Source organism: Martes martes (genome assembly GCF_963455335.1).
Source record: "Martes martes genome assembly, chromosome: 6".
Taxonomy (NCBI): domain Eukaryota; kingdom Metazoa; phylum Chordata; class Mammalia; order Carnivora; family Mustelidae; genus Martes; species Martes martes.
This window is the reverse complement of record NC_137893.1, coordinates 75,253,430-75,268,409: the sequence shown is the minus strand read 5'-3', so window position 1 is coordinate 75,268,409 and position 14,980 is coordinate 75,253,430. Positions and strand designations below refer to the sequence as shown.

At 35.8% G+C, this 14,980-nt stretch overlaps 1 protein-coding gene across 2 annotated transcripts in view; it reads left to right on the top strand.

Moving 5' to 3' along the window:
* RNF217 (ring finger protein 217) overlaps positions 1-14,980 on the top strand; it is a 121,234-nt gene that overhangs the window by 91,942 nt on the left and 14,312 nt on the right. For both annotated transcript variants that reach the window (XM_080807024.1, XM_080807023.1), the window contains exon 3: positions 4,813-4,977. In XM_080807024.1, the coding sequence (XP_080663150.1) occupies positions 4,813-4,977 (165 nt within the window). The remainder of the gene's footprint in view (positions 1-4,812; positions 4,978-14,980) is intronic.

Below are 14,980 nucleotides of genomic sequence, written 5' to 3'. Positions count from 1 at the left end.
CACATCAAGAGTGTAGGAACATAAATATAAGACTAATTGAACCCTGTTTATTGGACACTTCAGCAAGGCTCAGGACTGAAGCAGCTGAAGTGGCATCTCTTTTGGGGCCCCATGAGAACCCTTGCTCTCTCCCTAGTGCTCTAGGTGCTTTCAGGCCTCTGTGGAAGCTTAGGCTGGGCCCTTGGCTGGAAATGTTACCCCAGCACTGGCCCCAGTGACATTCCACTCAGCCTTCAAGGCCACCTTCTCTCTGAACATTAGCCTCCCAATCTTCCCTGAAGCACCTTTCACATGATTCCCACTTGTCCAAGCTTCTCTTTTAGCAGTAATTACATGGTTTGATAGCTCTCTGTGTTTGTACCTGTCCATCTTCAATAAATTCCTTGAGGATAAGTGTTTTCATTCTTTTGTATGTGCCTGAAATAGTACACTCAGTACCTGCTACTTGAAGGTGCTCAATAAATATTTGTGAATGGGCAAATGAATTGATGAGTATGTTTCATTATTGTGTATCTGTCTTACCCTATAGTTCTAATGAAGCAAATTTTTCTTGGAAGACTGAGTTAGTGCATATTTGCAACGATTATTTCAAACATAGATATTGTCTAATATTTTAAGTTTGATAAGTAATGGATTCATGATTTGTTTAAAATAATTATGTATATAGGAGTGTTATATAATTAGGCAAAAAAAGACATTTCTGGGGTCCTTTTTGGTTTGGAACTCCATATTTTGTGGGGTTTTTTTAATTTGGCATGAACTGTCAAGAGAAAATACCATTTGCTTAAGACAAGTCAGTGCATTTAAATTATCTTGTAAGTGTCATAGTAGCCCAGATTTCTAGAAAAACAAAAGAAATTCAGAAGTTTAAAATGTAAGATAAAGGTGTTTGGTTTTTTTTTTTTTTTTATCTTTCATGGATTCTGGAACAAGTTAATCAAGATTCTTAACTCTGATAAATTTATTCTTGAAACTCTTGCAGCCCTGTCTGTTGTAGAAGAGTTTGATCACAATCTTGATGTTCAGTAAAATGTCACATGGATAAAACATTTAGTAAACATGATCTGGTAATCTAAGAAAAGATGATACCATCTTAGTCATTGATCATAAATTAGATATGTTGGTTTTCTTTTCATTCATTTAACATTAGCCAATACATAGTACTTGCTGTGTGCCAAACAATTCATTTTACAAATAACTTTGAGGACCTACCATGAGCCAGAAGTTCTGTTACTTATCTCAGGAAGTAGGGGATACTTGAGACAGCTTTTGTAACCTCAGTGAGCTTGTAGCTTGTTAGAGAGATTAGACATCTACATGTTGAATGTGAGCTCTCTAAGAAAGATACTGAATCTGTTTGGGAGGATAGGGCAGACATCTCCAAGCAAGTAGCATTTGATCTGGATAAGATTTCAGTAGACAGATTGTGTTAATTGGACTTTCTCCAATTACAAAAGGCAGAGATACACTTTGTCTCAAGCTATCTCAGTTCATGAGATTTACTGTAAGTCTCCACAGGAAGAAGGAAGGGCAAGAGAGCAGCCTCAGCAGCCACCAAGGCAGACCTTGCAGAGAATTGGACACTGTCTCTAGTAGCATGAGAGCCCCTCTGTTGTGTCACTAGATGTGAATGTCTATTGTTCCCTTCTCTTGTGATCTGCACTGTGGTCACTAAGCTTTTCTTAACTTTGTCTCCACAACAAAGGTAAAGCGTATGTGTATTCCCATTTTACTCCTCAAGAGAAAAAGAAATCTGTCTTGGCAGCCATTTCACAGGCTGCTTGCCAGCCCGAGGATACATGCTTCTGCTTAGGGATTCATTGCTGGTGGAATCAGTTGTGGCCAGGGAGACAGGGTCAGAGCAGACCTCCTCAAACTTGAGCGTGCATCTGAATCACCAGGAGACCTAGTGAAAATTCAGACTCTGATTCAGTAGGTGTGGGCTGTGACATGATTTTTTGTCCCCAGCGAACTCCCAGGTGATGCCAATGTTGCTGGTCCCCAGACCACACTTTGAGTAACAAGGCTGGAACTATAGTGACCTCTTGGTGAATATAATTACTCAGAAGGCAGGCAATCTGTGTGGGAGGTCTGTGGTTGTGAGATGGTGTTTCATGTGGAGAAATAAGTATTAAAAAAGGAGTGAAAGAAGATGCAGCATTGATGTCGATATGTGTTTTTTTAATAAGGCCAATTTTGAATATGGTTAAGGCCACAATAGAACAAGGCATCTTCAGACCAGAAAGTTAGAATTTAGACCATTCAGAACAACAGAGTTGTTGGGGCTGCCTATTAGTCTTTTTATTATCTTATTCCAGAGCAAAGCAATAGTTTAATGTTTTCAGTGAGAGAAAAATAAGCGGTTGGGTCTGAATTTAAATTACTCCTCTTCACTTGAGAGCTTGCTGCAAACTTTTTTCACAGTTTGCCATGGAGTCCATGTTGTTGGTGAAGATTGGCAGTAGGATCTGCTGTGGGATTTAGCTGTTTATTGCACAAAGTTGGGAACCAGATTCACTGGTGTAGACACCCAAGTATCAGATTCCTTATCATTCTGGTACATTAGGACAATCACACATTTCTAACTCTCTTCATTAAGGATCCATAGGGGTGACCGTCCAGCACTTGGTCACAAAAATCCTCAAACCATTGTGATGTCCAATATCCACAGAGTTAATCCCAGTGTCAAATTGTTGTTTCATCCACTCTTCTATTTATTTCAGAAATACTGACTAAGAACCAGAGAGAATTTTTTTTAATTTGACAGTGCTAGAGGTCAGTGACAGAACTACTAATAATGTTGAATAGAAGAGAACTTAGTTGAATATTCAAGCCCTTCTGAGAATAGCAGATGAGTGAGGAAAAGCAAGTCTTTCTGACTTCTTCCCCATTTCATTCATTATATCCGAAGATGACATTCACGGAGGACCCATGTGGCATTTACATTTATTCATCATTGTTCAAGGACATGGAGGAATGATCATTTTATATCATTTTAGTAGCTGGAGTTTACTCACTTCAATTCATTGTTCTTTAAAATGACTTATTTTAACTTTAATGATCAGAGAAGACAAAAATGTTGATTTTTAAAGGACTAAATAGCAACATGCCTTTTTTTTTTTAACCGAAGAGTCTCCTAATTTATGTAAGTAAAATTTTGAAAAGGATTTTCGAAATTCACTGTATGTTGGTAGTCATACAGAATTCTGACTTACTGAATAGCTTAACCACATGACCTTTGACTGCTAACATTTTGGTTTTCAATTACCGAAGAAAGAATACTGTTTAGTATGAGGGAGTGTTTGCCAAAGTGAAAAGAATGCTGGCTTTGGAGCCAGACAAACTTATGTTTAAATTTCTTCTTAACACAAGCTTGCTATATTACTTTGGGTGAGTTATTTAATCTCTGTGAATGTTAGTTTTCTTATATGTAAACTTGTGATTTTACCTACTTTGTAGCATTATTTTGTGGGTAAAAATAAATACTGCATGTTATGCAGCAGTATAAACATTACACGTGACAGAATTTCAACAAATAAATAGACATGATGTTTAAAATTTTATGACAAAATACGGTTTTGTTTTGATATAAATTAAAAGCAAAAGTACTTCTGTTACTTCATATTTAAATAGGAAGAACATTACCTATTCTAGACATTAGTGAAAACTGCACTGCTTTGAGTTATAAACATAAGAGCTGTGATTATAATTGCTCCGTGGTTAATCTGCATATTGGAAACTTTGTGTCAAAAAAGTGGTTTACTGAAAAAGTAAGTAGTGATACTATCAACAGTTTAACAAAAGAAATTCTAACTAATCTTCAGAGTGTACTTGTAAATTCATTCACGCTGCGTGAAATAATATACAGGAGCACAGAGAAGAGTAGTTACCAGTGTTGTTCCTAGTGAAACATTTTATTCATTCACTTTAATCAAATAGGGCTGAGAAAATCAAATTATGCCCATATGTTCTTAGATAGTGAAGACCAGAAATACTGTATGATAATGGGATACTTCCCCGTCATTCAAAATAAAGGAAGTCCGATAAAATGTCTTCCATGTCAAGTGGAAGACAAATATTTTCAATGAACATAAACACACACTCTCATATAGTGAGAATACAAAGACATCTTTTTGATGGTTTCCTAGGTACAGGCCACAGGACCCCCATACAGATATATGTCTAATAGGGATCCTTTGTATTGATTTTATAATTAACTTCCCTTAGATTAATAGCAAATGAGGCATATCCTTTATTTGAAAGGGTACTTGCTAGCAAAATGCTGGTTTAGTAGCTTATTAAGTTTATTTGCCAGTGTGTTTTTCATTTGATGGAGCATCTATGAGGCTTTGATTTTTTTTTTTTTTTTTTTTGAGGCTTTGACTTTTAAAAGTGAATAAAGCCATTGGTGAAAAGAGCAATGGAAATGCCTGGGAAGTTGGTTCAAGGGAAAGGTGGATTTAAAGGCAACAGTCTGAGTGTGTAGATTAGAGGTATTGTGAGCCTTCAGGTTTTACTCTGTGCTTCAACCCAGAGGATTTTCATAAGGCCAGAATGATTTCCAGAAGGACCCAGTGTTTAATTCCAGTATAGTGTACAGACAGCCTTATCACCTATACCAAAGCCATTCTTTCCTCCTTTAATAATGTTAAGAGTCACATCTTCTTATAGTTTAATCTTGTAGAGGGAGCAATATTTTAAATATGGACAAATTATAATCTTTTAGCTAATTTCCTCAAACATCACTATTTGTATCTTTTTAGACACTCTCAATATATCTGCTAGTGCTTAATATTACTTTTCCTTATACAGATCCAGTGCCCCACTTGCCAATTCGTCTGGTGTTTTAAGTGCCATTCTCCTTGGCATGAAGGTGTTAACTGCAAGGAGTACAAAAAAGGGGACAAATTGTTGCGTCACTGGGCCAGCGAAATTGAGCATGGACAGAGAAATGCCCAGAAGTGTCCAAAGTGCAAGGTGAGAGAACGAACCTTTACGAAAGAAAAAAAAAACATGTGCATCTGGATATCATTGAAGAGTAATATTTACAATATTAAAGTGGATGACCTGTATAACTTTTTTAAAATTAATTTATTTGAGAGAAAGAGCATGTATGCAAGTGGGGGGAGGGACAAAGGGAGAGGGGGAGAATCTCAAGCAGACTCCCTGCTGAGCTTGGAGCCCGGTCTGGGGCTCAATCTCATGACCCTGAGATCATGACCTGAGCTGAAATCAAGAGTCGGTTGCTTAACCAACTGAGCCACCGAGGTGCCTGAACATGCATGACTTGCTTAATGCAGGTGTGAAGGAAAAGGGTATTTGCTATTTCATTTTAGAAGAGTAATTATATTACCTAACTAAATGGAACATATTATATATAAACAATGTATATTCTTCTTGCTTGCATTATTCTTCACAATTTAAGGAGGCCTCATATAATTACTGATTTTAAACTTCAAAGATTTTATTTTCCATTTAAAAGTGGAGATGTGTGTGGGGCACCTGGGTGGTTCAGTGGGTTGAAGCTTCTGCCTTCGGCTCAAGTCATGATCCCAGGGTCCTGGGATCGAACCCCGCATCGGGCTCTCTGCTCAGCGGGGAGCCTGCTTCTCCCTCTCTCTCTGCCTGCCTGTCTGCCTACTTGTGATCTCTGCTGTCAAATAAATAAATAAATAAAATCTTTAAAAAAATAAAATAAATAAAAATAAAAATGGAGGTGTGTGTATAGGGAAAAGTTAGCATGGAAATGATATAAAAGTATTATTTCTAGTTTGCCACGTGCACTGTAATTACTTCTCATTTAGGTAAGCTCTGAAACTTTGCAGTCCTTTGCTTTTCTTTCCCCTTCCATTGCTTATCACTTTAGGATTATAGTAAGCTGATCGTTTGCATTTTGTAAATTGTAGAAGCTAATAGTTGAAGTCAGGACTTGGGGATTTTGTGAATCCCATTTTTCATTTTTCTCTTATCAGGCAGGAAATCATGAGTTAACAGGTATTTGAGCTGAGATTTAGATGTTGAAAGTCAACCGTGCAAGCAACCAGGGAAGACTCACCTACAGAGAAATCAGCAAGTAAATCCAGCTCGAAAACGGTGGATTTGATTCTTACAGGGTAGAGATCTGTTGAAATTTGGAGGTTTTTTTTTTTTTCTCAAAGCTCACTTTAGAAAACAATATGTGTGTGTGTGTGTATACATACATACATATATATGTATGTATGTACATGCATACATATATATACATACATATATACACACACACACACATATATGTATATAGAGTGCATATGTACACTCTACCAGGTATGTTTTCCACTTTTTGCCAAATTAATCTTTAGAAATCCTTCTGCAATTCCTTTCTGGAAATTTAGCACCAGATAAATAAAATCTGAGTTTCAGAAAATGGTTAAAAATTAATCATTGTAAATCCAACTTGAAGTAGTAAATCCTGAAGCCTATTAATGAGCATAAATATAATGCACAGATTCACTATATTAGGTTCATGTACAAGTTTATACATATAATAAGTAAAGTATTGTCTGAAATAACATGTTGCATTCTTAATAGTTGAAAAAAAATTTGAAGTGGTTTTGATGACCTGGCTCTCTTAAAAGGATATCTAAGGAACTTTGAGCTAAAGCTTTCTTCGTTTTCCCTTTGGAAGGCAAATTCATTCACAGTTATTCTTTTGATTTTAAGGTTATTCCAGATCACAGCATCAATTGCTCAGTACACTTTTATTTTTCACCCATGGAAGAACAATGAGAAGATGAGGTCTTTCCCCATTGCTCTGGCCTTTCCAGTTTATTCCAGCTGCTACTCAGTTTCAACCAAATAAAAACCAGGAATTCAGGAGTGCTGTTAAGTCATTCTATTTAGCACTTTATTTGAAAGTATACTTTATATTTCTCTGGAAAGCTGTGAAAACAATTACCAGTTAGCCTGGCTCCCAGACTGTATGCTGAATGAGCAATGCAGCATTATACATTGGGGACATTCTGAATGAATGGAGGTAATACATTAAAACATACATGGGTTACCGTAATCCTTCAATCTAACACTAAATGGACTCTGATATATAGAAAGAAAAAACAACCAACTGGAAGGAGTTCCCGAATGCACTGACGACTTCTCACAGTTTTAACAAAGACAGGTCACAGTTAAGAGGAAGCATACATGCTGGTTGTTTTTTGAAGTAATTGCTAAAATGTTCGGGCTTGGAAAGGAATTCGCCTTTAAAGAGCTGAAAAGAAAGGAGCCAAGGAACCATGGAATCCGTTTACATGACTGGTGTGTAGTAGAGAATCTAGTTTCTGGTGAGATTCGGCTCCATACAATTCATGTCAACTTAAGTCATATTTTAGGGCTTCTTTTGAATAGAAATGGCTCGGTTTTCCTTCTTTTACGCATACGACTTTATAGCTTTGCATTTTCTTAACTGTGATTTTGTTGTTGGACCTTGAAATTATTTTTCCCTCGTGAAACATTTCTATTCTTAGAACAGAAATCCATGAGGAGATATTCCTCAGTGACTTAATGTTTGTCCTATACTCCAGGGCTTTACTTTCATAAATAATCCTTTAAAATTTATAAATATAGCATGTTGGAAAGTAAATAAATATGAAGCAAGTTAAATTAAATGGCTGTGCATGTATAGTGGAAATCAGTGTTGAACTAACAAGTGAAAATATGTCCATTAAATGACTTCAATTTAAAAAACAAGTAACATAAAATGTATAAATATAAAATATATATATCCTAATATATATATTTTCTAAACCAGTTGATGGTGTTCATCTTGAATATATCTTTTCCCCCCTATTTTGGATCTTTAAAAGCTTATATATCTAAAGATAGAATCACTGAATTAGAGGATATCAGTGTTTTTAGCATTTGGTACATATTACCAATTTGCTTTTATAAAAGATTGAAATTTATAATTCCACAAGAAAAATCTGAGGACCTGTTTCTATATAAACATTTCTGATTACCATTTCAAGTATTTTTAAAATGCTATTTTAGTGGGTTAAAAGTATTTTGTTCTTGTATTTTGAATCTCCTTGTTTGCTTTTACATCAAATATAAATTCATGTACTTTTTAATTTGTAATATCCTTTTTGACTTTCTGTACATATTCTTTGTCCATTTGTATGGATCAGGTCAGGGCATATTTTTTGTATCAGATTATACGAACTCTTTGTTTGGAAGTATTAACTCCTTTTCTGGCATTTTCCTCTCCTGTCTTTTGTTACTTTCTTTTTATGTCAATGATAGTTTGGGTTTTGTTTTGTATTTTACTTTTTCTTTTTTTACTTTTTTAAAAATTATGTGTTTATTTTTAAAAATTTTAGTTTGACCAAATATATCATTCCTTTTCTTTTGGGGTGGATACACAAACACACGTCATATTTATACACATATTTTATATATTTACCTACTTTTTGTAAATATTTTGTTCCTAAGCTCTGAAAGTTACCTATCAACCAGAAGTTTGATAAAATAGTTCATTTTTTCCTTTTCTTTTAACTATTTAATTTCTAAATAGTTTAATATTTTAACTCTTTAATCTCATCATAACTTATTTTGATGTTTCCTATGCATCAAATACTTATACTGTTTTTTCCAAATTATGACTAACTGACCTAATTGTTTATTAAATAATTCTCCTCCTACCCATTGATTTGTAATTTTTCTCTAACCATATGTTAAATTAATATATATAAAATACTCTCTTCTAAGACAAATACCATATGATTTCACTCTGTATAGGAATTTAAGAAACAAAACAGATGAACATAGGGGAAAGAAAAAAGAAGAGAGGAGGCAAACCATAAAACAGACTGTAACTGTAGAAAACAAACTGAGGGGTGATGGAGGAGAGACAGATGGGGGGATGGGCTGTAATAAGGAAAGCTCTTGTTGGAATGAGCACTGGGTGTTGTATGTAAGTGATGAATCACTAAATTCTACTCTTGAAACTAATATTACACTATATGTTAACTAACTAGAATTTAAATAAAAACAGGAAACATAAAAAAAAAAGTCTCTCCTCTTAACTCCCTAATCTTGCTGCTGCTGATTTTTCAAAAAAAGTCCATGCTTAAATGGGAGTGTTAAAAGATTATGCTTTTGTAAAAGGTACCCATTCAAACATGGTTTGATAATCTATAAGTTCATTATTTTAGTTAGCATTCCAAATAAAATAACTTCACTTACAAATGTTGTGTCTCCCATAATGAGTTTTTACCATTTGCTCAAGTGGAAAGACCAGTTTAATGTATGGTATAATATTATGAAGAGATTTGACTTATGCTGAGAAGTCAAAATTATTGTTTATAATTGAATTTTGGCAGATGACCAGAATTACTATGAAATATTTTTCTCCCATGTGTAAGAGGCTTATTCATGGTGGGATTTTTTTTTTCACAGTAACGTAAAAATATATAAACGTTTCTGCAAGTTGTTTATTTATAAGACATTTTTATAAAAAATTAATAACAGCATAGTGAGATTAACTTTACCTAGCCATTTTTATTTAAATCTCATTGCTTCTTAATTCATACTATTCTCCACTTATGAGACAATATTTTCATCTTTTTTTAAGATTTATTTATTTATTTGAGAAAGTGTGTGTGTGTGAGTGTGTACTTGTTATGATGAGCACTGATGAATCACTAAATTCTACCTCTAAAACGAATAACACACCATATGTTAATTAAATTGAATTTAAATTAAAAATGTTTAAAAAATAAAATAAATTAGTGGCTATATTTTGCAGCCAAAATAGAAAATTGTTGAATGGATAAATGCCATTTTTCTTTCCTACACATAGGACTTTTAGTGAGAGTCCATTACATGCTCTGCAAAACGTGCTTTTTTTTTATTTCTGGTGAAACTCACAGAAGGGGAGACACAGCCATTACATCGACAATGATCAAACACTGTTGCACTCCAGTAGGGCTTTGCGTAGAGTATTATTAGAAGGTTCATGGTTAATGGATATCTCATTCATCTTGAGGAATCCAGGGAGAGCTAGGTTGTTGAGGATTATTGGATGGATTTGGGCATGATAAAAGGTATCCAGCAGTGAGATTATTAAATTAAAAATACAAGGGCACAGAGCCAGGAAATGTGTACTCTGTGCAGCAGCCACAAGGACTTTGTGGTTCCCTGAGAGTAAAGTTTGTAGAAGGAAGTGGTGAAAGGTGGGGCTGAAGAAGGAAACAGAAGTCGGGTTTTACATGCAAAGTCAAGAAACTTGGATTTTAGCCTCCAGACTGAAAAGCGGTAGGCAGGGGCATGGTGTCCAATTTATATTTTGGGTTAGTTGCTGTTGATCCTGCGAGGGTAGTTGTAGACATCTAGAAGGAAGTGATGACAGCATGAGCTAAGCCAGTGGTCAAGAGACTAGAAAAGAGAAGGATTACATAAAATATCTTGTGGTTAAACCTGCCTGACCTTGATGATTATATGTGGATGTACGATGTAAGAAGAGAATAACCACCAAATATTTACTTCTGTTCTAAATGGATGGTGATACCATAAACTAAGATAAAATAATGAAATTCAACCTAGTTTTATTTTGTCATTGTTGGGATAAGGGGCCATGAAATGATGATGAGTTTGGCTTTTCTTATTTGACTTTGAAATGGTTGTCAGGCATATAGGTATATATGACCCACAAATAGTTGTTACATGAGTCTGCTGCTCAAGAGCCAGTTCCACGGTGTAAGTGAAGAAATGAGATCTAGTGGAGGGAAGCTGGAACTGTTTGAATATGAAAGAGTATCCCTCAAAGAGTATGTGAGTCATGGGGAGAATTGAGGGATAAGTGAAGAAATGGGAACCTTTGAGACAAAAGAGAACCTGGAAAAAAGGTGGCATTGAAGGAAGAGTATATCAACGGTCAGAAGGAAGTAGTGATCAACCAGTTAAATGCCACTAATAGATATCATAAGATAAGAATTTAAAAGATGTTTATTGGGGCACCTGGATGCTCAGTCAGTTGAGTGCCAGACTCTTGGTTTAAGGTCAGGTCATGATCTTAGGGTCCTGGGATCAAGCCCCACAGATTTAGGCTCCACGCTCAGTCAGGAATCTGCTTAAGCATTCTCTCTCTCCCCCTGCCCCTCTCCCCACCCACACGCATTCTCTATCACACAAATAAATATGTAAGTCTTTTAAGAAGACATAGTTATTGGATTTGGCAATTAGAGGGTCATGGATAATATTCATTTGTTCTTTTAGTAAATATTTATTGAGAACATGCCTATGTGATAGGACCGGTGCAAGTTTCTTTAATAAAAGAACAGACAAGATGTACATGATCTAGGGCCCTTTTAGGTCTTATCAACTGGGAGAGTAGAGCATTTGAGCAGAAGGATACACATAAGAGTTTTAAAATGTAGAATGAGGAATGCTGTGACAGGGCTGATGCAGTTTGCTTCTCATTTCATGGATATGGTGTCATGAAGATGCTGGGCTAGGAATGCACTCCCTATGTCTGAGGCCTCTTAGTTGGTGAGCTGCTACTTGTCCTTCATTTCTCAGATCAATGTCACTTTCTTGGAGAAGCCTCTTCTGACCCTCAGACCAGACCAAGCTCCTCCTATTCAGTATTCTCTTCATACCTCCTTTTCCTTCACAGCATTTGCCTTAGGTTGTGAATGACTATTTATCTGTACTATTGATTAATGTCTGTCTACACCTCAGACGACAAACTCCTTAAGCGCAGGAGCCATGTCATATTTTATCAATGAACAAATAAATACTTACTGAGTAAATGAATGAATTAATGAATGAGTGAATGAATGAATCTTTTCTGGAGAAAGACAATTGATCTGGATGTTTCAGTAACGTGGGGATGCAGTCAACTGAAGGATTAAGAGGTGAATAAGAAAAGCAGTGAGTATATTCTTTTAAGAACCTTGGAAAGATGGAAGTAGGAGGGTAATCAATGGTCAGAAGATCGAGCAGAATTACAGGAAGGATTTATCAGGATGGGAAGACACCTGAGCCTTTGGCAGAATTGGCATCAGAAGATTTTTGAGAACATCGACATGGGGTCACAAGAAGTATGGGGAAGAAGAAGGAAGAAAATTAGGGGCCAAATTATAGTACATTTCTCACCTGGAAAATAAGCTTTAGACAGTACTCTATGCTCTTCTTCCAAGTCTTTGTCGGGGCACCTGAGTGACTCAGTTGATTCAGTGTCTGCCTCGGCTCAGGTCATGATCCTAGAACCCTAGGATTGAGCACTGTCGGGGCTCCCTGGTCAGCGGGAGTCTGCTTCTCCCTCTCCCTCTGTCCCTCCCCATCCCCCACCCCCCGCTCATGCTCTCTCTTTCAAGTATATAAATAAAATCTTTAAAAAAAAACTTTGTCATCATGAATCAGTCATAAGATTTAACTTGAAGTATATATGAAATTCTCTGTAACAAAGAAAGCCAGTGCATTGGAAGACAACTAAAGTTATCAGAGAGAGTATTGGCTTTAAAAAGCTAACAGAGGGGCGCCTGGGTGGCTCAGTCATTAAGCATCTGCCTTCGGCTCTGGTCATGCTTCCAGGGTCCTGGGATCTAGTCCGGCATCAGGCTCCCTGCTCAGCGGGAAGCCTGCTTCTCCCTCTCCTGCTCCCCACCCTCCGCCCCCTGCCGCTTCTGTTCCCTCTCTTGCTGTGTCTCTCTCTGTCAAATAAATAAATAAAATCTTTAAAAATAAAAAAAAAAGCTAACAGAGCAGGAGACATCAAATAATTTTGCAGTCAACGTCTTATTTGTTATTGCAATGTAGTCTACTCTCATAGAGGTGACCACTCATTTCACTTATGTAATCCCTTCCTTTCTTCTCCTTCCAACTTTTTTTCTCCTTCCAATTTTTGATAGTTATTACTTTAGTTCTTCTTTTGATTATCTTTTACCTTTAAATAATGTACTCAAACGTCTATTCCATATCCTGACAACTTTAGATGATCTATGAGGATGTGGCCCTCCTATAGTTCTTTTACCTTCTTCCTTATTTCCCATTCTCTATAAGCTGTAACTTTGTTTTTATATTGTTAAATTTAATAACATTCATATTCTACTCTAATATAATATTTAATACCTCTGTTTTTTTTTCCTAAAGGATGATTCTAACGTTTAAAAACCAATTGGGTATTTCCACAATCAAAAACATATAATTATGGAATTAGGATTACATTGTTTTTTCTGTGAGTTCACAACTTTTAGGAAAAATGCCTCTAGCATCCTTTCTCACTATCAGTTACTTAATTGTGCTGTATTTTGTTACACTCCATATTTGAAATTACATTCCTTCTGTTTTGTTTTTCCTGAAAGTTCTCGTTGTTTCTTTTTTTCCCTCTATTGAGAGTGGAAATGCCCACTTTAATTATCATGTTACTGAATATTTACTCCTCAGGAATTTAAGGGCTTGGTGTATATTCCATTGTGGGTTTTTCGGAGATGTTCTTTAAACCAACTGACTTTCTATTCTAAATTGGACAATTGCTTGCCAGCTTTTTCTCTGAGATTTCTTGCAACATTTTTTGTATGTTCTTAAATGGTCTTTTCTTGAATTTCACATTCGTTTGCTTACTAAAGTGCTTTCTTAATTGGTGGCCCAAGAGAAGGTACAGAGGAGTCTTAGCATCTCTGGAAATGTTTTATTTCTGCCCTCACGTATTATTTATTTTATAGTTGGGCAATAATTCTAGGTTCATAATTCTTTTATCAGATCTTTGAAGGCTTTGTATATATGTTTAGTTTTTTTTTTAAAAAAGATGTTTTTATTTATTCATTTGTCAGAGAGAGAGAGAGCATATAAGCAGGGGCAGTGGCAGGAAGAGGGGAAGGGAGAAGCAGGCTCCCCACTGAGCAAGGAGCCTGATATGGGACTTGATCCCAGGACCCATGAGATCATAACCTGAACCAAAACTATGAGCCAGACTCTCAACAGACTAAGCCGCGCAGGCACCCTGGGGAGGTGTACTGGTTTAATTATAAAATAAGTTAGATACTTGCAGTTCATTTATTGTTATTCTTCCACCTTTTGGTTAAATAGAATCTATATGAAAATTAATGGCTGGATTTTACTTGTATTTTTTTGATACTTTGTAGGCATTTTACTAAACAAAACATAAACAACTTGAGGATGGCAGATACTAATGTACCTATAGTATGGTTTTCATAATTAATATCTTATTATAGGTGTGAATGTATTAGCCCTATGAGGAATGTCATAGACTCAAAAAAGGTCCATGTTGTCATTTCTGCCCAACTATAAAGTGGATTTAATATCAAGCTCTTTCTATTTTTTTTTAAAGATTTTGTATTTATTTGAGAGAGAGAGAGAGAGAGCACGAGTGGGGAGGGTGTGGGAAGGAGCAGAGGGAGAAGGAGAAGCAGACTTTCTACTGAGCGGGGAGCCCAACTATGCTGGGCTCAAGATTCCAGGATCTTGAGATCATGACCTGAGCCAAAGGCAGACGCTTAACCGACTGAGCCACCCAGGCAACCCTCAAGGTCTTTTTAAAGAAATATGTGCCATATTCTGAATATTTCATCTCATGAATTTTAAGTGTAGAGAGGTCTAAGAAACATTTAATGTTTAAATATTCAACTTTTTACTTAAAAAGTAAAAAGCCACTCACTTATTATAAAGGGAGAGAAGAAACCCTGTGAGTCATAACAAATCAAATGAGAGTTGTGCTTTATGAGTGAGTAGTCAGTTTGATCTAATAGATTAAGAGTTTCTTGTCTGTCATACCTTTCTCCATCTCTTAAGCAAGACCAGAATTTTGATGCTAAATTAATTCATTTTGTAGCAGAGATAAAATGACAAATGTTCTGAAACTATAATACCAAGTAAAAATAGCTTCTTTGAGAAATAAAATGTACCTTATGTAAATATAATTTAAAGCATGTTTTCAGGCTTTATGTTCTAAAAACAAAGATGGCATTGTCAAAGGGTGACCTTTAAT